Consider the following 26,362-nt stretch of genomic DNA (forward strand, 5'->3'; position numbering starts at 1 on the left):
GTTTCCCGCCCACCGCTTTTCTCCTTTCGGACTCCAACTCCCATCAGCCCCTGCGGCGACTCCAATGTCAGGGCATGACGGGACTCGTAGTCCCAAATCCATGACGGGTCCCCCCACACGGGCTCCTCGTTCCCGAGGCGAAAGGTGGCGCCTGGCCTCGCCGGAGGTGAGGGGAATTTGAACCCCAGGCTCCCACCCGGGCGCCGCGCTCTCCTCAACGAGCCCACAAGGCCGAACGGCCTCCGAAGGGCCCTTCCCGATTATTCCTAACTCTATGGAACGGGAGGGGAGCGTCACTTCCGGGAAGCCGTTGCCGCCGCCGCCGCCGCCGGAAGTCGCTGGACGCTGCTCTCGCGCCGCTTCCTTCCCGCCCCCCCCTCACCCGGTGCGGACGCGAAGGAGACCCCTCCGGCGGCCCGTTGCCATGGTGTTCTACTTCACGTCCAACGGTAGGCGGCGCGGGGGGGGGTTGGGTTGAGGGGGGAGGCGCCGGCCACGCCCACCGCGCCCCTCCCGCTCTCCATAGGGCCTTGTTGTTGTTTTTTTTTTGGGGGGGGTTCCTCGTCTCCGTTTATTCGCCCTGTATCTATTTATTATTATTTCATTGGCAGCTTTTCCTCAGAGGAGCTGAAGGGGGGGGGGAGCAAGGAGGGGGGACCACCCCCCCAAGAAGCACACCGTTTAATAATAATAATAATAATTTTTATTTATATCCCGCCCTCCCCAGCCGAAGCCGGGCTCAGGGCGGCTAACAACACCAACATTATAAAAACATTATAAAAGTTAATTAAAATCCAAATTGATGGCAACCATAAACTAAACCTTTGTAAAGATTGCCAGAGGAGGGGGGTCAGGCTGCGCCCTGACCAAAGGCCTGGTGGAACAGCTCTGTCTTGCTGGCCCTGCAGAAAGATGTCAAGTCCTGCAGGGCCCTGGTCTCTTGTGACAGAGCGTTCCTCCAGGTCGGGGCCACAGCCGAAAAAGCCCTGGCTCTAGTTGAGGCCAGTGGTGCTGTGGGTTAAAGCCTCAGCGCCTAGGACTTGCCGATCGAAAGGTCGGCAGTTCGAATCCCTGCGGCGGGGTGCGCTCCCGCTGCTCGGTCCCAGCGCCTGCCAACCTAGCAGCTCGAAAGCACCTCCGGGTGCAAGTAGATAAATAGGGACCGCTTACCAGCGGGAAGGTAAACGGCGTTTCCGTGTGCGGCTCTGGCTCTGGCCAGAGCAGCGATGTCACGCTGGCCACGTGACCCGGAAGTGTCTCCGGACAGCGCTGGCCCCTGGCCTCTTAAGTGAGATGGGCGCACAACCCCAGAGTCTGTCAAGACTGGCCTGTACGGGCAGGGGTACCTTTACCTTTACCTAGTTGAGGCCAGCCTAACCTCTCTGTGGCCTGGGACCTTCAAGATGTTTTTGTTTGAAGACTTTAAGGTCCTCCCTGGGACATACCAGGAGAGGCGGTCCCGTAGGTACGAGGGTCCTAGGCCACATAGGGCTTTGAAGGTTAAAACCAGCACCTTAAACCTGATCCTATACTCCACCAGGAGCCAGTGCAGCTGGTATAGCACCGGATGAATGTGATCTCGCAGCGAAGACCCTGTAAGGAGTCTCGCTGCGGCATTCTGCACCTGCTGGAGTTTCTGGGTCAGTCTCAAGGGCAGCCCCACGTAGAGCGAGTGGGGTTTATAGAATCATAGAATCATAGAGTTGGAAGAGACCACAAGGGCCATCGAGTCCAACCCCCTGCCAAGCAGGAAACACCATCAGAGCACTCCTGACATATGGTTGTCAAGCCTCTGCTTAAAGACCTCCAAAGAAGGAGATTCCACCACACTCCTTGGCAGCAAATTCCACTGTCAAACAGCTCTTACTGTCAGGAAGTTCTTCCTAATGTTTAGGTGGAATCTTCTTTCTTGTAGTTTGGATCCATTGCTCCGTGTCCGCTTCTCTGGAGCAGCAGAAAACAACCTTTCTCCCTCCTCTATGTGACATCCTTTTATATATTTGAACATGGCTATCATATCACCCCTTAACCTCCTCTTCTCCAGGCTAAACATGCCCAGCTCCCTTAGCCGTTCCTCATAAGGCATCGTTTCCAGGCCTTTGACCATTTTGGTTGCCCTCCTCTGGACACGTTCCAGTTTGTCAGTGTCCTTCTTGAACTGTGGTGCCCAGAACTGGACACAGTACTCCAGGTGAGGTCTGACCAGAGCAGAATACAGTGGCACTATTACTTCCCTTGATCTAGATGCTATACTCCTATTGATGCAGCCCAGAATTGCATTGGCTTTTTTAGCTGCCGCGTCACACTGTTGGGTCATGTCAAGTTTGTGGTCAACCAAGACTCCTAGATCCTTTTCACATGTACTGCTCTCAAGCCAGGTGTCACCCATCTTGTATTTGTGCCTCTCATTTTTTTTGCCCAAGTGCAATACTTGGAAGAAGCACACCGTTTCATCCTCACAACAACCCCACGAGGTAGTTCGGGGCTGTTGCTGCTGTTGCTTCATCGCATCTGCACCTCTCCCTTTACCTCAGGGGAGCTGAAGGGTTGCGCACATAGTTCTACACACACAACACTTCAATTTCTTTATTTCTTGTTTTTCAAAATACAAAAAGCAGTATACTGGGGGGGGGGAAGAATGATAATACAGTGGTACCTCGGGTTACATACGCTTCAGGTTACATACGCTGCAGGTTACAGACTCCGCTAACCCAGAAATAGTACCTTGGGTTAAGAACTTTGCTTCAGGATGAGAACAGAAATCGTGCTCCGGCGGTGCAGCGGCAGCGGGAGGCCCCATTAGCTAAAGTGGTGCTTCAGGTTAAGAACAGTTTCAGGTTAAGAACAGACCTCCGGAACAAATTAAGTACTTAACCCGAGGTACCACTGTAATAATACAGTCATACCTCATGTTATGTCCGCTTCATGTTACGTTCTTTCAGGTTACATCCCGCAGTGACCCAGAAGTACCGGAAAGGGTTACTTCCGGGTTTCGCCGCTAGCGCATGCGCATACGCCCAAAACGACGTCATGCGCAGAAGCAGCAAATTGCAACCCGCGTGCGTGCAGATGCGCCGCTGCAGGTTGCGCTCTTTTCATGTTGCGAACGGGCCTCTGGAATGGATCCCTTTCGCAACCAGAGGTATCACAGTAATAATAATAATGATCTATTATTGGTATCTGAAGAAGTGTGCATGCACATGAAAGCTCATACCAATAACTAACTTAGTTGGTCTCTAAGGAATTTATTTATTTATTTTATTTTGTTTCGAATAATTTATTATTTATACCCCACCCATCTGGCAGGGTTTCCCCAGCCACCTTTGCGGTTTCCATTAAAATATTAAAATACAATAATTCATCAAACATTAAAAGCTTCCCTAAAGAGGGCTGCCTTCAGATGTCTTCTAAAAGTCAGATAGTTGCTTATTTCCTTGACATCTGATGGGAGGGCATTCCGCAGGGCAGGCGCCACCACCGAGAAGGCCCTCTGCCTTGTTCCCTTTAGCTTTGCTTCTCGCAGGGAGGGAACTGCCAGAAGGCCCTCGGAGCTGGACCCCGGTGTCCGGGGTGGAGACGCTCCTTCAGGTATACTGGACTGAGGCTGTTTAGGGCTTTCAAGGTCAGCACCAACACTTTGAATTGTGCTCAGAAACGTACTGGGAGCCAATGTAGGTCTTTCAGGACCGGTGTCATATGGTCTTGGTGGCCGCTCCCAGTCACCAGTCTTGCTGCCGCATTCTGGATTAGCTGCAGTTTCCGGGTCACCTTCAAAGGGAGCCCCATGTATTGTGCATTGCAGTTGTCCAAGAGGGAGAAAACCAGAGCATGCACCACTCTGGCGAGACAGTCTGCCAGCAGATAGGGTCTCATCCTGCGTAGCAGATGGAGCTGGTAAACAGCTGCCCTGGACGCAGAATTGACCTGTGCCTCCAGGGACAACTGTGAGTCCAGAATCACTCCCAGGCTGCGCACCTGGTCCTTCAGGGGCACAGTTACCCCATTCAGGACCAGGGAGCCCCCCCCCGCCTGCCCCCTCCCCCCCAAACAGTACTTCTGTTTTGCCAGGATTCATCCTCAATCCTGAGAACCAGAATATACGTTTAAAGACTCTATGCATCCCATGGAGGGTTCAAAATGCAGCTTGTCCAGGCATCATATCTACCTTGATTCATTTAAAAAAAGATTCTGAAGGAAAATGTTTCGTAGATTTCAGGCAACCTTAGCTCTGGAGTTTTTCCTTTGGCCGCTTTCATTGGGAAACATACTTCAGGGCAGAGGAAGCGCTGACAAAGTATCCTGTCCATAGCTCATTGCCGATTCAAAGTCTTTTGGAGCTGATATGGACATTAGAATCCTGATCCACTTCCCCGAATGCTTCAACTACAGCCCCCTCTGGCAGCTCAGGGGCCACAACATTGAAGACTTAAAAAAAAAAAATCTTCCAAAGACAAAAAAAATCAAGGGTGGCATACCTAGTTATCCCCCACTCTTCCATTCCATCCTCAAACAGTCCTGTGCAGTAGGTTGTTAGAATTATTGGGGGTTTCCTCCCTCTTTATCCTTGCCAAAGCTGTGAGACTAAAGAGGGGTCACCTCTTGGCATTTTCACATCTGGGCCACCTGAAAGAATGTCTGGGAGAACTTGTTCTGGAACAGAGCACCTGAACTTCTGAGCTAGAGCAGGACATTACAGTGGTGCCTCGCAAGACGAAAAGAATCCGTTCCGCGAGTCTCTTCGTCTTGCGGTTTTTTCATCTTGCGAAGCAACCCTATTAGCGGCTTAGCGGATTAGCGCTATTAGCGGCAAAGCGGCTAAGCGGCTATTAGCGGCTTAGTGGCTTAGAAAAAGGGGGGCAAAGCGAAAAAAATCCCATAGGGAAATTCGTCTTGCGAAGCACCTCGAAAAACGGAAAACCCTTTCGTCTAGCGGGTTTTTCGTCTTGCGAGGCATTCGTCTTGCGGGGCACCACTGTATCATCTTATACAGCGGATTTTGTTGTGGGTGGGATGCAAATAAATTGGGGGGGGGGGGGGAGGACACACTGTGTGTTTGTGTGGGGTTTGATCCGAAACTTTGGCTCATTTTGTTTCCATTTTCCATCCTCTCAGTTGTTCCTGGCGCTGCTTACACAATTTACATGGGAAAAGATAAATACGAAAGTAAGTACAACACTCTGGATATGCCTGCCAAGATGGAATCGATTTTATGTATTTTGTGTTTGACCCCATTTTTATTTTAAAACAGACCTTCTGATAAGTTGTGCATCTTCAGTCAGAACTCATTGGCTCTTTGGTATGGCAGAAAACAAGCCTTTATCCTGATCAGTGGGGGTTCCCCTGCCCAGCATTGTTTTAGAAAACAAAAACCATTTTAGGATTAAATCCCTGACACTTTATGACAGCTTGATACAAAATAGTTTCCAGGAGTAAAATTCATGGGAAACATAAGTACCTTTAGAGATGCTGAAGTAAAAGGCAACTGTATCAACACTGATTTAATATAAAAACATGCAAAAAAAAAAGTCCGCCCTTAACATCGCAACAACCTTTAGAGGAGCCAGTGGATGGGAATTTGCCTGGTTCCACATTTTCTCTGGCTTGCAGCCACCTGTGTACAGTGGTGCCTCGCAAGATGAAAAGAATCCATTCCGCGAGTCTCTTCGTCTTGTGGTTTTTTCGTCTTGCAAAGCAACCCTATTAGCGGCTTAGGGGATTAGCGCTATTAGCGGCTTAGCGGCAAAGCAGCTTAGCGGCTTAGAAAAAGGGGGAAAGCGAAGAAAATCGCAAGACTCGCAAGACGTTTTCGTCTTGCGAAGCAAGCCCATAGAGAAATTCGTCGTGCGAAGCGCCTCGAAAAACGGAAAACCCTTTCATCTAGCAGGTTTTTCGTCTTGCGAGGCATTTGTCTTGCGGGGCACCACTGTACCCCCAAAATCTGCTCTGCAAGCTAAGGACGGGAGGGAAACCAACTGCATTAACACTAATTTAATATAAAAACATGCCAAAAAAAAAAAAAAAGTCCGCCCTTAACAACGCAACAACCTGTAGAGGAGCCAGTGGATGGGAATTTGACTGGTTCCACATTTTCTCTGGCTTGCAGCCACATGTGTGTCCCCAAAATCTGCTCTGCAAGCGCTGGAAGGGAGGGAAACCCAAAATCTTGTTGCACAAGCATGCAGACATTGTTGGTGTTTGTCTGTCTCGAGAGACAATAGTGTGCCTCCAGAGGTGAAGTCAAACTGCTGCCTTAGCAGCATCAAGGTGACCTCCTTAGGGGGCAAACCTGGGCAGTGTGCATGGAGATCCTGGATGGCTTCTGGACCTGCTGTTGGGGATGGAACTGATAGAGTCAATTCTTGGGTGCCTCAGACCACATTTCAGCAAAAGGCTGATGGCATAAACATGTTTATGTTATTTCTGTGTAAAACGTTTCTCGTTTGAGCCAAATGCTGACGTAAATTAGCATTTTTTATTTTTTTTTAAAGATATTTATTAATTCTTTCCAATTTAATACAAAAAGAAAAACAACAGACAAAAAAGCAAAAATACACAGTTAAAACAAAACAAAACAAATATAATTCCCATTTCTTATTTCCATTACCTTATATCCCGGACCTCCTCTCACCTCCCCCTTTTGTATTCCAATTCAAATTCTTAATTCAGCAAATCCTTAGTAAATTAGCATTTTTTAAAAAAGGGCATTTTCTTGCTTTTAGTGAACTTCCTAACATAGGACTGTGAGCAAGTGCTTGATCCGTGATCTCAGCCCCACTGAGATTGGGTGGGGGATTTTATCTTAAAATTGGAATCCAAGGAGGCCAGTCAGGCAATTCTGATGTATAAACTGGCATTTAGCTAAATGGTGTGTATCTGTATCCAATTTTTGTCAAGAAGCAACAGCTTTGAAATACTTTCTCAAAAGCAAGTCATTGCATAGATTCTTTTTTTCTGATTAGTTTGTAGCCCGAAAGTTGCCTGACTTTCAAAAGAAAGGGAAAACTGTTTCGACTTACATTGTCACAGACTTTCCAATGTTATAATATTGAAATTGCGGAAGCAATTTTTTTTGGTAGGAGTTCAAGAAAGTAATGAGCAGTTCCTTGAAATACATCAGCTGGTTGATTATTTTTGCACATGCAACTGTTAAAATTACTCTTTGATGGTCACCCATGACTTTTCAGATACCAACATTATTTTTAATCCTAAGGAAAATGTTTTACAGAATTGTTCTGTTGTTTGAGCTTGGTCCCTTTAAAATAACGTTTGAAATCTCCTCTGAATTTATGTCCTCTCTACTAGTCAATTGTCCCAAATTGTGCTAATCTAAGAAGTCTTTCATACGATTAAGTAGCAATCATCCGTCCCTTTTTGTTAAGGGTCACTTAAATTTATGCACTGAAATATGAGGTCATTTTCACAGACATAAATATATTTAGTAATATTAATTACACAGGGCCTTTCCCTACTTACTTATATTTGCTGTACAGTGGTGGTTGTTTAGAGCACCTTTATTGAAATAAAACAGCTACTTCCGGATTATTTCTGAGCTATTCTCCCAATCTCAGGGACGCGGGTGGCGCTGTGGGTAAAAGCCTCAGCGCCTAGGGCTTGCTGATCAAAAGGTCAGCAGTTCGAATCCCCGCGGCGGGGTGCGCTCCCGCTGCTCGGTCCCAGCGCCTGCCAACCTAGCAGTTCGAAAGCACCTCCGGGTGCAAGTAGATAAATAGGGACCGCTTACTGGCGGGAAGGTAAACGGCGTTTCCGTGTGCGGCTCTGGCTCGCCAGAGCAGCGATGTCACGCTGGCCACGTGGCCCGGAAGTGTCTCCGGACAGCGCTGGCCCTCGGCCTCTTGAGTGAGATGGGCGCACAACCCCAGAGTCTGTCAAGACTGGCCCATACGGGCAGGGGTACCTTTACCTTTATTCTCCCAATAGCTTTCTTGAAATCTGTTTGTGTTTTTAAACGAAGAAACATTTAGCAGCACAATCCTGTGCACGTCTAACCAGATGAAGCCAAAGTATAAAAGGTTAGACCTCTATTGTCTCACGATACTTAATGTGTGCACAAAGCATTTCCCTTGCAGAGACAACCAAGGGAAATGTGTGTGTGTCTGCATCACCTTTTTGAACTGCTAGTGTTGCATTAATCGTTCAGCAGTGCTACACATCTGCTCAGATCCAGTTAGGAACTTCAGCACTCAAAATTTGCAGCATAGTTCAAACAGAAATAATGGTTCCTGTCTTGAAAGTTTAGTACTGAATTCCATTGTTTCTAGAGAGATCTTCCTGTTTCACAGTTTGGTTTGTGACCCAATGGACTCAAGTGTTAATCCCTGTCCCAAAGGTCCAGTTGTAACCTGACTCTCAGGGAGGACTGAGAGGGAATTATTTCTGCTCACTGCTTGGCTTGGCTTTTTCCTTGCAGATGAAGACCTAATAAAACATGGCTGGCCGGAAGATGTTTGGTAAGTACTGATCTGAGCCTCCCTTTATGCAAGGGTTTCAATAAGGTAGCAAGGACGTCTGAGTAAGATTAGCAGACATGAAATAAGAGAGGATGTGCATAAGGAACTGGTTAAGTAGCAAGAAGCGGAGAGGAGGAATAAATGGACAGTTTTCCAAGTGGAGGGGTGTAGAAAGTGCCGTCTCCCAAGGATCTGTATTGGGACCTTGGCTTTTTAACTTGTTCTTAAATGGTCCAGACTTAGGGGTGAGCAGTGGGGTGGCTGAGTTTGCTGAAATTGTTCAGGGTGGCTAAAACAGAAACAGATTAAGAAGAGCTCCAAAAGGACCCCTCCAAACTGAGCGAATGGGTGGTAATGGCAAATGTAGTTTGGCAGTGACAGTTATCGTAGAGTTTGAAAAGGTTCAGAAAAGCGCAGCCTCCCTCGTGAGGAAAGGTTAAAGTGTTTGGGACTTCTTAGTTTAGAGAAAAGGCAAGCAAGAGGTGACATAAAATTTAAATAATTGTGCATAGTGTGAAGAAACCGAATAGAGGATTTTTTTTCTCATAGCGTTAGAACTCGTTGACATCAAATGAAAATGAATGTTGGAGCTTCCAGGCAAGATAAAGTCCTTCTTTGTGCAGCACAGAGATGGACTATGGACGTTGCTCCTGCATGAGGCAGTGATGGCCACCAACTTGGGTGGCTTAAAAAGGATTAGACACATTCATGGAGCATAAGGCCATGGGTCGGCAAAGTAAAGCCCGCGGGCCGGATCAGGCCCAATTGCCTTCTGTATCTGGCTCGTGTATGGTCCGGGAATCGCCACGTGGATTGCCAGCACACGCGTTCTTTCCCTCTCTCTCACTCACACGGCAGCGGCGTCGGCATCTCCTCCCTCCCTCCTCCTGGCTTCTCCCTGCCCTGCCTAAAGGAGGAAGGGGACTGGGCTTTGTTGGTGCCAGCAGCAGCAGCGCTCGAGTGGCCGCCATTTTAAGCAGCCCCTCTGCAGAGCATAGCTGTCAACTTTCAGATTTGAAGATAAGGGATCAGCAGCCTCGAAAATAAGGGATCAGCAGCCTCACCCATCCCGGGGACAGTCTACAGGATATCTAACAATCCACGATAGCAGTGGGAAGCAGCAGGAAACAGCGCTGGAATAAGGGAATTTCCCGCAAAAAAAGGGAAGGTTGACAGCTATGCAAGCCCTTTCGCGCGCTGCTCATCATCCCGCCGCCGCCAGCCCCTGCTGCTCACCACCGGGGCTCATGGTGCTCTTGCATCTTTCCCCCCCTTCAAAATATAGTCCGGCCCCACACAAGATCTGAGGGACAGTGGACCGTCCCCCTGCTGAAAAAGTTTGCTGACCCCTGCATAAGGCTATCAGTGACTATTAGCCAGGAGGGCTCTGCTCTGCCCCCACAGTCAGGGCCAGCAATGCTTCAGACACCAGTTGCTGGAATCCACAGGAGGGGAGAGTGATGGCGCTCTTGTGTTCGGATCCCGCTTGCGGGTTTACCTTTGGGGCGTCTGGTCAACCACTGTGAGAAGAGGAGGCTCGACTAGATAGGTCATTGGCCTGATCTAGCAGATCCTCTTCTTTTGTACTTGTCGTGGTCATTAGTCTGTGAAATGAATCGCGCTCCTTAGTAAAGCTGACAGCAAAATCACATTTTAGAGCCCTTCTTTCTCTGCACTGTATAAGACTGGAGGTGGGATCCTAGTTTTAAATTTTACTTTAAATGCAAAGAAAAGCCCCCTGTGCTTATCATGCCCCCTCCCCCAGTATATCAGGGGCCAGAACCTTGATTCGATAGTTTCCCACAAAACAGGTGTGAGTTCTTAATATATATATATATATTTTAATGCAGCAGTATTCAGTGATTAAAGATTGTCTTGTTCTGTCCCCCCCCCCCCTTCCCAAAAAGGTTCCAGTGATAATTTCCCAACATCCAGTTGCGATGTTTGTTGTCCTGCCAAGTGTTTTGTACTACTGGAGCCTCCTTCCTTATATTTCCCCTTTCATCTGAGTCCAGCTGGCTCCAGGCATTTCCATGTCTACTTTGCTATCTTTTTGGCAATTTTATTTCTGTAATCCCTTGTTAGCTTTGTAATTTTTATCTGCCGTCTCTTATTACATTTGCTAATGCTGGTGTTTTATTCTGTTAGACTTTAACTAATATATAACTCTACGGTCCCCTGGGATCTGTTTTGACAAAGGCAGTACAGAAATGTTGTAAATTTATGATCTCGTGAGAAGCCACAAAGAAATGTTGTAAAGGGCTGGATGTTGAATGATCAGGTTCCTGGCAGACAAAAGCACTTCTGCCTTGGCCCAGAAAGTGGTGCCTAGGTTACACCCAAAGGCAGAGAGGATCCAAAGGAGTTAACATGATAATCTTTTTCCACTTCAGTAGATCCACCAACAGATTTTACACAAGCCATTTTGTATATTAAGCAAACAAATGCAGCATAAACCACCCCTCAAAGCATTTAATTCATATTCTCTTTCTCTCTTCCCAGCATTAACCCCAAAAGGTTGCTGTGCTTTTTATTTTGGTTTATTTAAAATATGAAGAATTAAATGAGTAGTTAAAGCAATGGCTACAGTGAATAATGTAAGCAGTGACAGTAGTTGACCAGAGAGCAGGTGAGGGCAGAGTATGAAACAGAAACTAGGGGCTGCTGCATGTTCCCTCGTAACCTTCCTCTTGTAGATGCTGCCTCTTTGAGCCACAGTGGAGAGCAGCTTGTGGACGAGTCAGACGGGTGGGCTAGTCAGCTTCATCCTTCAGTAATAATAATACCATATTTTTCGCTCCATAAGACACACTTTAAAGGTAAAGGTAAAGGTACCCCTGCCCGTATGGGCCAGTCTTGACAGACTCTGGGGTTGTGCGCCCATCTCACTTAAGAGGCCGAGGGCCAGCGCTGTCCGGAGACACTTCCGGGTCACGTGGCCAGCGTGACATCGCTGCTCTGGCGAGCCAGAGCCGCACACGGAAACGCCGTTTACCTTCCCGCTGGTAAGCGGTCCCTATTTATCTACTTGCACCCGGAGGTGCTTTCAAACTGCTAGGTTGGCAGGCGCTGGGACCGAGCAGCGGGAGCGCACCCCGCCGCAGGGATTCGAACCGCCGACCTTTCGATCGGCAAGTCCTAGGCACTGAGGCTTTAACCCACAGCGCCACCTGCGTCCAAGACACACTTTACCCCTCCGAAAAAGTAAGAGGAAATGTGTGTACGTCTTATGGAGCGAATGCAGGCTGGAGGCAGGCGGGAAAAGTCCCCAAGAGGCACACACACACTCCGCACACTCTTTAAAGGGAGCGCGGCTCTTCGGGGACCCTTAGCCGCACGCAGCCTCTCCTGGGCAGGGGATGAAGGCTCCCCTTGCCTGGGAGAGGCTGCGAGTGGCTATCCCATAAGCCAGGACAGCCAGTGGGATTGCTGCTCTGCGATCTTGCTGGCTTTCCTGGCTTCTGGGATTCAGAATATTTTTTTTCTTGTTTTCCTCTTCCAAAAACTAGGTGTGTCTTATGGTCTGGTGCATCTTATAGAGCGAAAAATGCGGTGATTAAAAAAACCTTTTATTTGTATCCCGCCCTCCCCGGCCGAGACTGGGCTCAGGGCGGCTAACATCAAATATATAACATGGGTATAAAATCAAACAATAATTAAATTACGTCCTAAAAACAAGTCAGGATCAAATTAAAATATAATTAGAAGGCTTTTTGCAGCATTAAGGTTGGGAACAGTAAATGTTCATCAGGCCCAAGTGTTTACGCTCTTCTTATATGGGCCTGTGAGAATACTGGTTCATACTAGTTCTTATACAAAAAGAGAAGGGGAGTCAGGCTGAGCCCTGGCCAAAGGCCTGGCGGAACAATGCAGGCCCTGCAGAAAGATGTCAAATCCCGCAGGGCTCTGATCTCTTGTGACAGGATGTGACTGTTTGAAGGTGTCTGATGTGTCTGGAATGTTTTTAGGGCCCAAGCAATCAATTCTTTTTTTTTTTTTAATAATATTTTATTAGGTTTTACAAAAAGAAACAATACAAAAGAAAAACAATATATATCAAAAGTCAAAAATACAACTGACAAACAAACAATTAGAACACAGCACAAAAAGAAAAAGAAAAGAGAAATTATAGCAAGCATAAATGGCTTGAAAAATTAACATAAAAAAGAAAAAAGAGCCTCTTTTCATATTCTTATCCTTCATAAACTTATTTTCCTGACTTCCACCCGCCTTACTTTCTTGTATTCCACTTTAAAATTGATTTAGCAAATTCATTCTTATTAGTTTTATCCTTTAAAAATTCCTTCACTTATTGTACTATTCAGATTTTCATCCAATATCTATCCCTTCTTTCATACTCTTATTTACCTTATTTACTAGAACCCCTTCATTTCATTTCAATGTCATCAACATTCAACCAAGCAATCAATTCTTCCCCTCCACGTCTCGTTGAGCAATAAGGCCGACTACCCAGGTTTATTGATAATTCTTAGCCATTGGAAGATAGCATAAATGCAAGCTTCAGATTGGGATGAGTCATAGACTGGCTCTATTCCTTGGAGGGGGAAATGGCTACAGCGGTTTTTGTAAAGCAGGGCAGCACTGCACCCTTTGGACAATGCTGGAGAAGGTCCCTGTTTCAGTCCCTAGCGGCACCTCCAAGGTAGGGCTGGGAGGGTCCCCTTCCTGAAGCCCCGAGAACTTCCAGTCAATGCAGACAGTACTGAGCTGGGTAGACCAATGGCCTGACTCCCTATAAGGCAGCTTCCCATGTTCCTGTCGGCCATCCTAGTAGGGCTGGTAGGACTTGGGAGTCGGACAACATCATCAGGTTCCTTATCCAGTTCTAAAGAAGAGTTTGGATTTGATATCCCACCAAACTGGGAGGGGTGGCTAACACCCCAGAGGACAGGATCACACTTCAAAACGACCTTGACAGATAAGAGAACTGGGCCAAAACAAACAAGATGAATTTTAACAGGGAGAAATGTAAAGTATTGCACTTGGGCAAAAAAAATGAGAGGCACAAATACAAGATGGGTGACACCTGGCTTGAGAGCAGTACATGTGAAAAGGATCTAGGAGTCTTGGTTGACCACAAACTTGACATGAGCCAACAGTGTGACGCGGCAGCTAAAAAAGCCAATGCAATTCTGGGCTGCATCAATAGGAGTATAGCATCTAGATCAAGGGAAGTAATAGTGCCACTGTATTCTGCTCTGGTCAGACCTCACCTGGAGTACTGTGTCCAGTTCTGGGCACCACAGTTCAAGAAGGACACTGACAAACTGGAACGTGTCCAGAGGAGGGCAACCAAAATGGTCAAAGGCCTGGAAACGATGCTTATGAGGAACGGCTAAGGGTGCTGGGCATGTTTAGCCTGGAGAAGAGGAGGTTAAGGGTTGATATGATAGCCATGTTCAAGTATATAAAAGGATGTCACATAGAGGAGGGAGAAAGGTTGTTTTCTGCTGCTCCAGAGAAGCGGACACGGAGCAATGGTTCCAAACTACAAGAAAGAAGATTCCACCTAAACATTAGGAAGAACTTCCTGACAGTAATTGCTGTTCGACAGTGGAATTTGCTGCCAAGGAGTGTGGTGGAGTCTCCTTCTTTGGAGGTCTTTAAGCAGAGGCTTGACAACCATATGTCAGGAGTACTCTGATGGTGTTTCCTGCTTGGCAGGGGGTTGGACTCGATGGCCCTTGTGGTCTCCTCCAGCTCTATGATTCTATGATTCTTTCACTCCCCTTCAGGAGTCTCAAAGCGGCTCACATTCTCCTTTCCCTTCCTCCCGCACAACAAACACTCTGTGAGGTGAGTGGGGCTGAGAGACTTCAGAGAAGTGGGACTGGCCCAAGGTCACCCAGCAGCTGCATGTGGAGGAGCAGGGAAGCAAACCCGGTTCCCCAGATTATGAGTCTATTGCTCTTAACCACTACACCACACTGGCTCCACATAAGAACCTAAGCAGGGCTTGCTGGATCAGGCCAGGAGCCCGTCCAGCCCAGCATCCTGTTCTCACAGTGGCCTATCAGATGCCCCAATGAGAAACCCCCAAGCAGGATTCGAGCATAAGAGCCCTCTCCGCTCCTGTGGTCTCCAGCAGTTGCTATTCAGAATCTTTGCAGATATGACTGCAGAGGCAGAGCTGAGCCACCGAGAGCCCTCTCTTCCTCTGTGTGTGCAGTGTTAAGAAGGCCTAGTCTCATTCATCTCGCATTGTTGGCCTTGGGATCGCTAGAGGGAGCAGTAGGCTCAGAGGGAATTGGCGCTGTTTTAGCAGCTGTTTCCTTCAGCCTTTCAATTTCCTCTTCAGGCTATTGCATACTTTTGCAGAGATGTGAGCATGATAAGCCATAAAAATTCCTCCCCCCACTATCAAGTATGCATGCTTTAAGATGCTGATGGCCAGGTGGCAGCCAGCCTCTTGCAGCAGTACGTAGGGCAACATTTCTTTTGGGTTGAATCATCTCCTCACTCAGATCTGTGCTGTATTGTGTGCAGGTTCCATGTGGACAAGCTCTCCTCTGCCCATGTCTACCTCCGGCTCCACAAGGTAAACGGCATTGCTCTGCTTCTTGCCCTCTGTGGTGGGGAGGGAGGGCCACTTGTCCACTTTGGGGGCTGCAGCCATCACCCCCTCCTCTCATGGCCTGTTAGCCTCCCCTAAGGTAATGCACCAGCTGCTGAAAACTATCATGTTTAAAAGAGGTCCTCTGACATATTCTTGCAGCACTCTGCAGGTTTTGTCGGAGTTGATCAAGGCCATTTTATCATAAAGCCTATAAAATATTCTGCATAAAGAACAAGCCCCTGTGACTGGCTTTCTTCAACACCTCGTAGCCTCTGAAAGCTACCGTATTTTTCCATGTATAAGATACCCCCATGTATAAGACGACCCCTATTTTTGAAGCCCAAAATTAAGAAATAATTAATTGCAACATTCCGTGTATAAAACGACCCCCAATTTTAAACTTAAATTTTTTTTGGGGGGGGATATAGTCTTATACATGGAAAAATACAGTAAATCCACTGATTGTGGTGTATGATTTTGTGTCAGATGTATTTACTCTGCAAACTTTTATTCCGTGATTTTCTCAGTCTTTAAAGTGCTGCAAAACTATTTGGGTTGCATCCGACTAAGTTCTACTTAGAGCAGAGCCGTTGGAATCTCTGGATTTCGATGGGTCTACTCTGACTAATTTGGTTGTTATCTTTGCTGTAACAGACTAATTACAATGGCCCCGCGCTTGCAGTTTGGTCGCAGGGACCCCCGGCTCTGCCTTCAGAATCTGCTTCCTTCCCAGCATGCCTTTTTCCTCTTCCTCCGCACGAGCTGCTCACTTCCTCCCTTGCTTCCTTTCAGGGGCAGACGATGGAGGACATCCCAAAGGAGGTTTTGATCGATTGCGCCCACCTGGTGAAAGCCAACAGCATTCAAGGTAAGGTGTTGCTGTTCTGCAACATGTCCCGGCCTGGAGAAACCAGCAAGGATTCAGAGAGGAATCATGGGTGGAGAATGAGGCCTTTGGGGGCAGCTGGAGCCAGCTGACGCTGCTCTGATGGCGTGGCTTCTCCCACCCTTTGCCTCGCAAGGGGCAGGCATCGCAGGAGCTGCTGAAGACGTCCTCCCTTCCCTCCTTTGCCAGCCCAGTCAACAACCATCTCTCTGATGGATATCATTTCTGTAGAGGTGCCCAGTCTCTTGGGGTACAGCTGCTGACATTGCCTTGTCGCCAACCAAAAGGACTCTTATTCTTTATTTTATATTTATTACATTTCTGCCGCACCATTTTCCTCCTAGGAGCGCAGGGTGGTGCATGTGGCTCTCCCACTTTCCTCAATTTAATTCCCTCAACAACCCTGTAAAGTAGGTTAGGCTCATGAGAGGCAGTGACTGGCCCCCAAGGTCACCCAGCGAGCCTCATGACCAAGTGGGGATTCGAACCCTGATCTCTCCCAGGACCTAGTCCAACGCTAACCACCATACACCATGCTGGCTTACCAAGTCATATGAAGAGTTGTTAGGAATTAGGGTTGAAAGGGGGTGTGCGGGAGAGAAGAATCAGCTTGGTGAACAAAACGGCCCCCTTTGTTCTTCTAGGCTGCAAAATGAATAATGTCAACATTGTGTACACTTCCTGGGCCAACTTAAAGAAGACGGCAGAAATGGACGTGGGGCAGATCGGGTTTCACAACCAGAAGGACGTAAGTGTCTTGCCCCCGCTCCCATCTTCTCAGATGCCCACCTCCTGGCTCCAGAGCACCAGCCCACCAGGGAAACAGCGGGAGGTTTGCCGCATGGCTTAAGTGAGGAAGGAGTGGGTGGGAGTTCCTGCTGCCATTCTTCAGGCATCACGGCACCCTTTGGCTCCTCACCCACTGAGGTTACAGTCTGTGCAGTGTGTGGATTGCTGGTGGGGGGCTGGTTTGCAGGGGGGAACTGCGTTCGCTCTGCCAGCTGTGTGTTATGCAGCAACCGTTTATGATTTCATGTGAGAAGCCACAAAGATTAAGTAAGGTTTGAAGTGGACAGAGGCTGTATGCCACTCTCCTCTGTGTGTGTGTGTGTGTGTGTGTGTGTGTGTGCATGTGTGCGTGCACATGCGCCTGCCTCTGCTGTTGTTATTTAGTCATGTCCGCCTCTTTGTGACCCCCTGGACCTGAGCACGCCAGGTACTCCTGTCTTCCACTGCCTCCTGCAGTTTGGTCAGACTCATGCTGGTAGCTTCCATAACACTGTCCCACCATCTCGTCCTCCGTCGTCCCCTTCTCCTTGTGCCCTCCATCTTTCCCAGCATCAGGGTCTTTTCCAGGGAGTCTTCTCTTCTCATGAGGTGGCCAAAGTCTTGGAGCCTCAGCTTCAGGATCTGTCCTTCCAGTGAGCACTCAGGGCTGATTTCCTTAAGAATGGAGAGGTTTGATCTTCTTGCAGTCCATGGGACTCTCAAGAGTCTCCTCCAGCACCAGAATTCAAAAATGCCTGCCTCTATCCACAGTTAATTTTTTTTTCAAGTTAACAACAAAGATTGTAGTTTATTGCAAACACAACTGAACTTTATTTTTTTTTAAAAAAACAATTTTTATTAAGAATTTCAACATAACAAATTACCAAAAACATATCATCTTCATTCCCTCCCATTTTGAAGCCCTGGCACTGTGGCCAGGATTGAGGGATAGCAAGGGGAGGTGGGAAGTGGCGATGGCCTCCAAAAGGGGATGGATGCGGTGAGCCAGCCAGCCTGGCCTGGGGGGGGGTGTGCTTTGGCTGTTGCACAGACTTCCTGTGTTACTCTGGGCGAGTGATGTAATCTCTTGAGCCTGGAAAAAAGAAACCTTTCCAATGACATCAATGACATCGAATCAGATACTGGAGGCCCTGTAGCATGGGATTAATTTTTTAAAAAATGTATTTTTAACCAAATGAAGGCAGGAAGTTGCTGACTTAATGTTTTGAACTAGCGATATGATGGAAGGGCAGAGTAGTGTCTGACAGCTGTTCAAAACAACCTCAGTTCTGAATAATTAGAAGTGGAAGGGTGACAATGGCAACCTTCCGCTTGGTCCTGGCAGGAGCCACAGCTGTGTCTGGCCTCATTCCCTCCTTACAGATGCTCAGGAGAGCAGGGCCCTGGGCTTTTCCTCCTGTGTTGACTTCGTAGGGGTGGGAAAGATGAGGTTTATCAGGGATGCTGTGCCTTCCAGTTTGACTGTAACTCAGTTTCCGTTCGTGCTGTCCAGGGTGCCCCCAACTGTGATGGTTTCTTCCTTGCCTGCCTCCCTTGTGCCAGCCTTTCCCAGAAACATGGAATTGTAAGATTTGGAAGGGACCCAAAGGGTCACCAGGTCCAACCCACTGCAGTGCAGGAATCACAGCTTTGGCCTCCAGCGATTTTGGGAAGGTGGGTGCAGGTCTACGCGAATGCTGATCACCGTTTTTTTCTGTCCCCAGGTGAAGATTGTCACGGTGGAGAAGAGGGTGAACGAGATCCTGAACCGGCTGGAGAAGACCAAAGTGGAGCGGTTCCCGGACCTGGCTGCCGAGAAGGAATTCCGCGACCGGGAGGAGAGAAACGAGAAGAAAGCCCAGATCCAGGAGATGAAGCGGAAAGAGAAGGAGGAGGTGAAGAAGAAGAAAGAGATGGAAGAGCTCAGGTGAGCGAGGCAATGACCCCCTTTGGGAAGTCAGGTTGGGCCCGTCCCAGTTGAACGGGGGGTGGGGGGTGGGAGGGTGTAGAAAAAAGCAGAAAACCAAGGCAGCCGGCCTGCTTTCCTGAGCAACACAGCCCAGTGCTGGGCACAGATTTGTCTTTCCTTTCTAGGTGAATTCACACATAACTTTTAAATAACTGTGATATTATGCCACGATTTAGGACCTGCCTCCGCTGACTCTATGGGCCAGCAATGTGTTGAGCCGAGAGGCTCTCTGAGCAGTGGGAACGATGGCTCTTGGCCTTGCTGCAGACGTAGGCAAGCAACTTTCTAGCAGGGTTTTTTTTGGGGGGGGCACAACCCCACCCCCACCCCTACCCCTGTGAGTGGTTGGTTCCTTGGCCAGTGTGTCTCTTGCCACCCCTTCCTTGTTTGTGCTGGCCAGTGGCATAAGCATGTGAGCACCCCACTAGGGTGCTTTCAAGCATGCTGGTATTTGCCCAGCCTCCTTGCTAGGCTTTGGTTGCAGTTCACTGCCTCCTGGGCTCCTCTTCCGTGGATTTGTCAGGAAACTGGTGTTTGGGCTGCCTGGGTTTGACTTCGGCCAAGATCCAGAGATGACCAAGGGTGTGTGGTTCTCTATGTGTGAAGCTCTGATCCCGGCTTCGGTTGGGGAGGGCGGGATATAAATAAAAATTATTATTATTATTATTATTATTATTATTATTATTATTTAAAAAGTTGGTTGCAGCAGCCCTTTGAACCTCATGGGGTGCTGATCTGGGGGTCCCTGCCAGTTGACTGCCAGTTGTGGGAAATGGAATTCTTTTGGCTTCCAGCTTTTCTGATCTTGCAAGCTCTTGAAGGAACTAATAGAGCAACCGTGGGGATGCTGCAGCCTGTGGGCCAAGTTAGGCCCAGGAGGGATAATAATTTGGCTCTGTTTCCCCCCAAAACCGTGCCCACAACATGTGTGGGGCAAGTAAAAACGTGTCTGCAAAGGAGAAATCAGGAGCCTTGAAAACATGGTTGTTCCTCGGCAAGTCATCCTTGCTGTAAGTGCCAGTCCGTTGACTGACGCTTAAAGTAAGCCCCTCGGGCGTCACCTGCTTTCGTATGGGATCCTTGTTTGTGGGCTTCGTAGCTTGAGAGGAAGAAGGGATAGATTTGTGAGTGCCCTTCTGCTGCTTTCCTTTTGAAATTGGGTTACCTGATTTCAGGTGATAGGCAGGTGGCTCATAAGAGCATAAGGGGAGCCTGGTGGATCAGGCCAGTGGCTCATCTGGCCCAGCTCCCTGTTCTTCCAGCGGCCGACCAGATTCCCCCAAGCAGCACCCAAGCTCAAGAGCTTTTTCTGCTCCTGTGGCTGCCAGAGACTGGCACTCAGAAGCATCGCTGCCTCCAAGCACTTTGGAAGTGCTGCCAGCCAGATTCTGTTCCCCACCCCTGCATTAGAGGGACGTGCTTTTTTGCCAGCCAGGTTATCTCTGGCTGAGCAATGTCTGAATGCACTGTTGCCTTTCCTTTTGCAGGAGTTACTCTTCCTTAATGAAAGCGGAGAACATGTCCTCCAACCAGGTATGTCCAGGTGCGTCTCGTGAGGAGCCTGTTGCCCTAGTGAGCAGCAGGCTGGATGGGCGTGGTGGTGGCAAGCTCCTTCCAGTTCCACCGCTGACGTTAGCCTTTGCTGAGCAAAATCCCTGGGTAGAGAGAGCAAGCTGGGTTGGACTGGATGGCCTTTGAGTGCCCTTCCAGCTTGATGGTTCTACAGTTCACGCTTTCCCCTTGCAGGCTTCCTCAGAGCTAGTAAACTTCAGCTGGGGAAAGTCTGCACCCTTATGCAAGGGCACTGCCACTGCCTCTCCAGTACCTCTTGGTCAAGCTGGGCAGCAAGAGCCCTGTGAAAAGAGGGGAACTCCCACCACTCCTCTGTTTCTCTGGTGGGATGCAGGTGGCGCTGTGGGTTAAACCACTGAGCCTCTTGGGCTTGCTGATTGAAAGGTCGGCAGATCAAATCCTTGCGCCGGGGTGAGCTCCCATTCCTCGGTCCCTGCTCCTGCCAACCTAGCAGTTAGAAAGCACGCCAGTGCAAGTAGATAAATAGGTACCACTGGGGTGGGATGGTAAAGTGTTTCCATCTGCTCTGGTTTCCGTCATGGCGTCCCGTTGTGCCAGAAGTGGTTTAGTCCTGGCCCCATGACACAGAAAGCTGTCTGTGGACAAACGCCGGCTCCCTCAGCCTGAAAGTGAGATGAGCGCCACAACCCCATAGTCACCTTGGACTGGACTTAACTGTCCAGGGCTCCTTTACCTTTACCTTTTGTTTCTCTCCTTTGGGGTCCTTTCTCACTGTTCATAACTGGGCCTTCTCGGTAGAAGCACCCACCTTACGGAATGCCCTTCCATCAGATATCAAGGAGATAAATAACTTGTACAGTGGTACCTTGATTCCCAAACTTAATCCGTTCCAGAAGTCCGTTCTAAAACCAAAGCGGTCTAAAACCAAGGCGCGCTTTCCCATAGAAAGTAATGCAAAATGGATTAATCCGTTCCAGACTTTTAAAAACAACCCCTAAAACAGCAATTTAACATTAATTTTACTATCTAATGAGACCATTGATCCATCAAATGAAAGCATTGTAGGAGAACTCAATTTAGAAATGGAACGGACTCAACAGGAAGTGGAACACATTTTAATTCCGAGGCAAAGTTTTCAAACAGAAATGCCTACTTCCTGGTTTTCAACATACTGTTTCCAACTTGTTCATAAACTAAGCTGTTCTGAAACCAAGGTACCACTGTACAACTTTTAGAAGACATCTGATGGTACCCCGTTTTAGGGGAAGTTTTTTAATGTTTGATGTTTTGTTAGACTTTTATATTTGTTGGAAGCTGCCCAGAGTGGCTGGGGCTACCGAGTCCGTTGGGAAGGGTAATAATAATAAAATTATTAGTGTAATAATAATTATTATTATAACTCTAAGCCAATCTTAGCTTGAGAGTGGAGCATAAAGAATACAGGAATGAGAGAAAGTGCAATAGACTGCCTGGTGGCTTCCCCATGCCTCCCTTTTGAAAAAATGTTGAAAGGAGTCTTGCGTTTATGCAGTTGCTTTTGTCTCTAGACTTAAAACGCTGGATGGGCCCAGCAAGAATTTAGCCTCTGGGCTGTGCGCAGGAGGCAGAAGAGGCTTCCCAGCCAGAAAGTGAACTCCAAACTCATTTGCCTTTAAGGGTTAAGAGTTATGTGACTAGAATGAGGAGGCAGTAAAGACTTAATCCTGTGAAGCTGCCTGTCCCCAGCTGGTTGGCATTGTTTAGCTGTGGAACTCCCTCCCACAGGATGGCCACCAATTTGGATGACTCCAAAAGAGTATTAGACAAATTCATGCAGCAGGGGGGAAGGCTTTTGGTGGCATTTGTCTTTCGGTGATGATCAGGTAGATGTGGACCCAGTGAGGGAGAATTAATTCTGGGATCCAGCCTGAGAGTTGCCCAATCCCTGCAAAGCTCGCCCGCCCGCCCTTAAAACATCTTCTAGAAAGCCCTTTTTCTGTCCTCCCCTCCCGCAGGACGGCAACGACTCAGATGACTTTATGTAAACCAAGGCACCCTCCTCTTGGACGATGAAGACGGACCTGAGCTCTTCGCTGTCGGTGCCAAAAATAAGCAAGCGAACTTGGGAGTCTCTGTGCCTGTTTCATCATTCTGGCCGGCGTCCGGGAGGAGGTGGGCGCCTCCCCTTCCTGGACAGACGCTCTGTGGCTGCCACCTTCCAGTTCCAGAGCCGCGAGGAGGCGTGCACCTTTCCAGGGGAACTTGGCGAGGTGCTGTCGGCTGTGGCTTTTCATGCCGGAAGCCTCCTGGGGAGCAGACCGTGACCTTAGAATCGGAGTCTGTGACCTGAGTCTTCATTTCACAGTGTTTGGGTTTAGGGTATTTTTTCCTTAAGTGATGGGTTTGTGGTCCCCTCCTCCCTTTGGTCGAGTGCACCTGTGTCAAGAATCTGGTTCTCTCTTTAAACGCTGTAGGAATCCGCTCCGCACAGCTGCATCGCCCGTGCTGTAAAATGCTTGCCTGGATCTCGAGAGCATCACTCATTTGAGCAGTCATGTAACCAGGGGGATGGGATGGGACTTCCATTCCAGACCCCACAAAGCTCACTGCCCCTGTTCAAGTAAAACTGGACTTCTGTGTGATCTCTGTGCAGCCCACTGGTGCCCTGAGCGAGGCCGGCTGTGGGATCATCCCAGGGCTCTGGCGGCATAATTGGACCTCTCCACCCTCGGCTACCAGCACTTGCCTTGCTTGCTTGCTTCTCTTCTGCCTGTTGCCCTTGTAGCAGCAGCTCAGGAAAAGCTCTCCTTTGACCGTTCCCTCCATAGCAAACTCTAACTGCTCCTTTTTCACTCTTTTTTTTTAAGGCTGGCAACGTGATTCTCAGTATGCTTTCTTTCTGCAGTTAGGCAATCTGTCTGTCTCCCTGTGTCTTTTCCCCGCCCCCACCCGCGTTTTGGCTTTTTCTCTCTACTTCTCGTCCTCGGCGTCTCGTTTGCAAAGCTTGGGGGTTGCAGAGGGTGTCCCTCCGACTAGCAGGGCTCACAGCTGTTTGGTTCGCCTCAGTGGGGAAGGTTGCAAGTTGAATTCCTTTAAATTTCTCACGCGGGGGCATCACAGTTCCTCTCTGAAGTTTTCCAAAGCGGAGAAGCAGCTGCTTTTTAAGACCAGACCGGGGAGCCTCAGATTGTGGGGGTTTAGTTCCCAGTTCCTCCAACAGCGTCAGGACTGCCCTCGTCCCCTCCAGAGGCTCGAAGTTCCTACCACAAGACCTGACTCCAAGCTCCCAAAAAACGCCTTTCACGTTGCCATGGGGTCAGGACCAACCACGTGCTCCTGCTGCCCCATCAGTGACCTTAGAGGAAGAAGCGCCAATCTCAGCCCAGGCCAGCCTTCCCCAACATGGTGCCCTCTTGACGTTTTGGATTATGGCTGTAGTCACACAGCCCCCCTAGCTGGAATTTTGTTTGGGGTGGGTGTCAGGTTGGGGAGAGTCTGGCCTAGGGCTTCCCCTAATACCTCCATCATGTCTACAGATCAGCGCTCTGCCTGACCTCAAGAACGACTCTAGAGGATGTTAAGTGTGTCTGTCTGAACTGTCACATGTGTGCAGTCCGCACGAGAGGCTCAGCATTCCCTTCTGTGAGAAATGGGATCTTTGGCGCAGAGTTAACGCACATTGCCTGAATGTGTGCCTGTTGCTGCAACCCTGATGCCTAATAAAATGAAACTTGCACACCAAGAGCTAATGGACGAGTGATTGGTTTATTGCAAGGAAAAGGTAGTGTGCATGCTAAAATCCGTTGTGTAATTTATGGTGCAGATATAGATGCAGGCGGCAGTTTTAATACTGATGCATTCGCATTCCTAGCTTAAAGGTAACAGATCTCTGAGTTCTAAGACACAGAAAGTGAGCATAACATTCATAAGAACAGAGCCTGCTGGGTTAGGCCTAAGGGAGCCCAGCATCCTGTTCTCACAGTGGCCAACCAGATGCCTGTGGGAAACCTAAATGCAGGATCTGACCCCAAAAACCCCTTCCTGTCCTGTGGCTTCTAGCAACTGGTACCCAGAAGCACCACTGCTTCTGCCCTTCCTGGCAGAGCACATCTGTTGTGGCTAAGAGCCATTGATAGCCCTCTTCTCCCTGAATTTGTCTAATCTCTTTGGTGGGGTAAAGTTTTCCATTACAGTGGTACCTCGGGTTAAGAACTTATTCGTTCTGGAGGTCCGTTCTTAACCTGAAACTGTTCTTAACCTGAGGTACCACTTTAGCTTATGGGGCCTCTTGCTGCCGCCACGCGATTTCTGTTCTCATCCTGAAGCAAAGTTCTTAACCCGAGGTATTATTTCTGGGTTAGCAGAGTCTGTAACCTGAAGCGTCTGTAACCCGAGGTACCACTGTTATTTCATGTTATTATGTATATGAAACAGGGAGAACAATTACAGCAACAGACAAACATTAAAGGATGAAAAACAAAACAATAAAATAACCCGGTTGCACATGGGTTAAAGTCACAAAGCCCAAGTAAAAACTTTCGACTTTTATCAGATCACAAGAGTATTGTTTCGGATTTGCCAGGCTGTTGTGCAATGGTTGTCTTGAAAATGATGGTTTCGCTTTATATGTCATATAAAGGAATTCCAGATCACATAAATATGAGTGTGGACATTCTCAAATTATGCATGGCTTTCTTCATTACAGCTCTTCCAGAGTGAGCGGTACCATGTGTCTAGTGTAAGATTTTGGGCTGTTTTCCATTGAGTTACAATATCTGTTTGTGCTGCCTAAAAACCTTAAGGAGTCTCAAAGCAGCTAACATTCTCCTTTCCCTTCCTCCCCCACAACAAACACTCTGTGAGGTGAGTGGGGCTGAGAGACTTTAGAGAAGTGGGACTGGCCCAAGGTCACCCAGCAGCTGCAGGTGGAGGAGCGGGGAAGCCAACCCGGTTCCCCAGATTATGAGTCCACTGCTCTTAACCACTGTACCATGCTGGCTCAAGGAAGATTTTGACTCGGCATGAGGAAGAAGTTTCTGATGGCAAGAGCCATTCCGACACTGCAATGGGCTACCTTGGAAGCTGGTGGATCCTCCTTCATTGGAGGTTTTTAGGCATTAGAGGTTTTTAGGCATTGGAGGAACACCTGCCGGGGATACCTCAACTGCAATTCCTGCACTGCAGGGAGTTGGGACTAGATAACCAATCCTATGATTCTAAGCAACCATCAGACTTCCTGACTCCAGAGTTGCGAAGAGGATCAAACTGATAAACTGGGTGCCAGGAAAGACATGCTTCTCCTCTTTAAGTGTAAACAATGAAGCCTTAATTTATGACACCTTAAAATTAGGAAGATGAGACATGTTTTCCCAAAGATGCCAATTTCTGCCCTCTTCACCCCAAATTCATCTCACATAGGCAACAGTGGTAATCTGAAGGAACAGACATTAAAACATACACAGTCAAAGGACCAGGCCGCCACCCTGGCTGCCCTCCTCTGCACTCCTTCCAGCTTGTCAATATCCTTCTAAAATTGGGGTGCCCAGAACTTTGATGCAGTATTCCAGGCATGGTCTGAACAAGAGACCTTTCTTCTCTCCCACAGCCAATAAACGGCTGGATAAAAGTGTCTCCTCAAGGTGGCAGTGGTGGCGAATGTGGCAGTGGGCATTAGCTCACATTTGGAGCCTTGCGCTCCTCTCAATTCTATACCTAGTGATGTGTGGTGGCCTGAGACAGTGCTCACTTTCATTTGCTATTATTATTATTATTATTATTATTATTATTATTATTATTATTATTATTTTCTTTTGTAAGCAAAATTTACTGGAGTGCAAATAGTCAACAGTAATATTTATTGGAATCATGCATTTCAAATATGCACACAGTTCCTGTGTTTTCTTTACCAACTTTTACAGTATTCAAGGAAGTTAATGGTCTCTTACTCAAAACCAAGCAAACACCACTGGTGCCAATTATTGAGATTGTATAAGGCTGCACCACTGAATCAAATTGAGAAAGGGATAATTTTGAGGAAGCTATTCCTTATTATCAACACATTAGCCCTATTCAGTGATGTTCCCACCATGCAATTAGCAATCCTGTAAGAGGAATAAATATAAATTTAAATATAAATGCATGGAAGCTGCGCACGCCTCCTCCTCACCGGAAGGAGTGCCGGA

The 26,362-nt window shown here is 48.1% G+C and overlaps 1 protein-coding gene and 1 long non-coding RNA gene across 3 annotated transcripts in view; one reads left to right on the top strand and one right to left on the bottom strand.

The window, feature by feature from the left end:
• The first annotated feature begins 259 nt into the window (after positions 1–259).
• CCDC25 (coiled-coil domain containing 25) lies at positions 260–23,929 on the top strand. 2 transcript variants are annotated; one of them, XM_079968994.1, is made up of 9 exons: positions 260–449; positions 5,113–5,163; positions 8,429–8,468; positions 14,976–15,027; positions 15,838–15,913; positions 16,576–16,679; positions 18,424–18,626; positions 20,156–20,201; positions 22,196–23,929. In XM_079968994.1, exons 1-9 carry the CDS (start codon positions 275–277, stop codon positions 22,223–22,225), a joined length of 777 nt encoding a protein of 258 aa, XP_079825120.1. In that variant the 5' UTR covers positions 260–274; the 3' UTR covers positions 22,226–23,929. The 2 variants fall into 2 exon arrangements, with proteins under 2 accessions (XP_079825120.1, XP_079825119.1); XM_079968993.1 differs by lacking the exon at positions 22,196–23,929 and adding an exon at positions 21,802–21,871 and having other exon boundaries at positions 20,156–20,251.
• LOC307212073 overlaps positions 23,345–26,362 on the bottom strand; it is a 198,262-nt gene continuing 195,244 nt past the window's right edge. The window contains exon 2 of the long non-coding RNA XR_013836797.1: positions 23,345–24,379. This is a non-coding gene — a long non-coding RNA (uncharacterized lncRNA). The remainder of the gene's footprint in view (positions 24,380–26,362) is intronic.

This window comes from Podarcis cretensis (assembly GCF_951804945.1).
Source record: "Podarcis cretensis genome assembly, chromosome: 3".
Lineage (NCBI taxonomy): Eukaryota > Metazoa > Chordata > Lepidosauria > Squamata > Lacertidae > Podarcis > Podarcis cretensis.

Excerpts from the sequence above, each read along its gene's own strand:
- CCDC25 (XM_079968993.1), top strand. The coding sequence starts at position 275 with ATGGAACGGGAGGGGAGCGTCACTTCCGGGAAGCCGTTGCCGCCGCCG. Across the intron at positions 8,469-14,975 it reads GGCTGGCCGGAAGATGTTTG|GTTCCATGTGGACAAGCTCT; the intron begins GTAAGTACTGAT and ends TATTGTGTGCAG. Across the intron at positions 15,028-15,837 it reads TCTACCTCCGGCTCCACAAG|GGGCAGACGATGGAGGACAT; the intron begins GTAAACGGCATT and ends GCTTCCTTTCAG.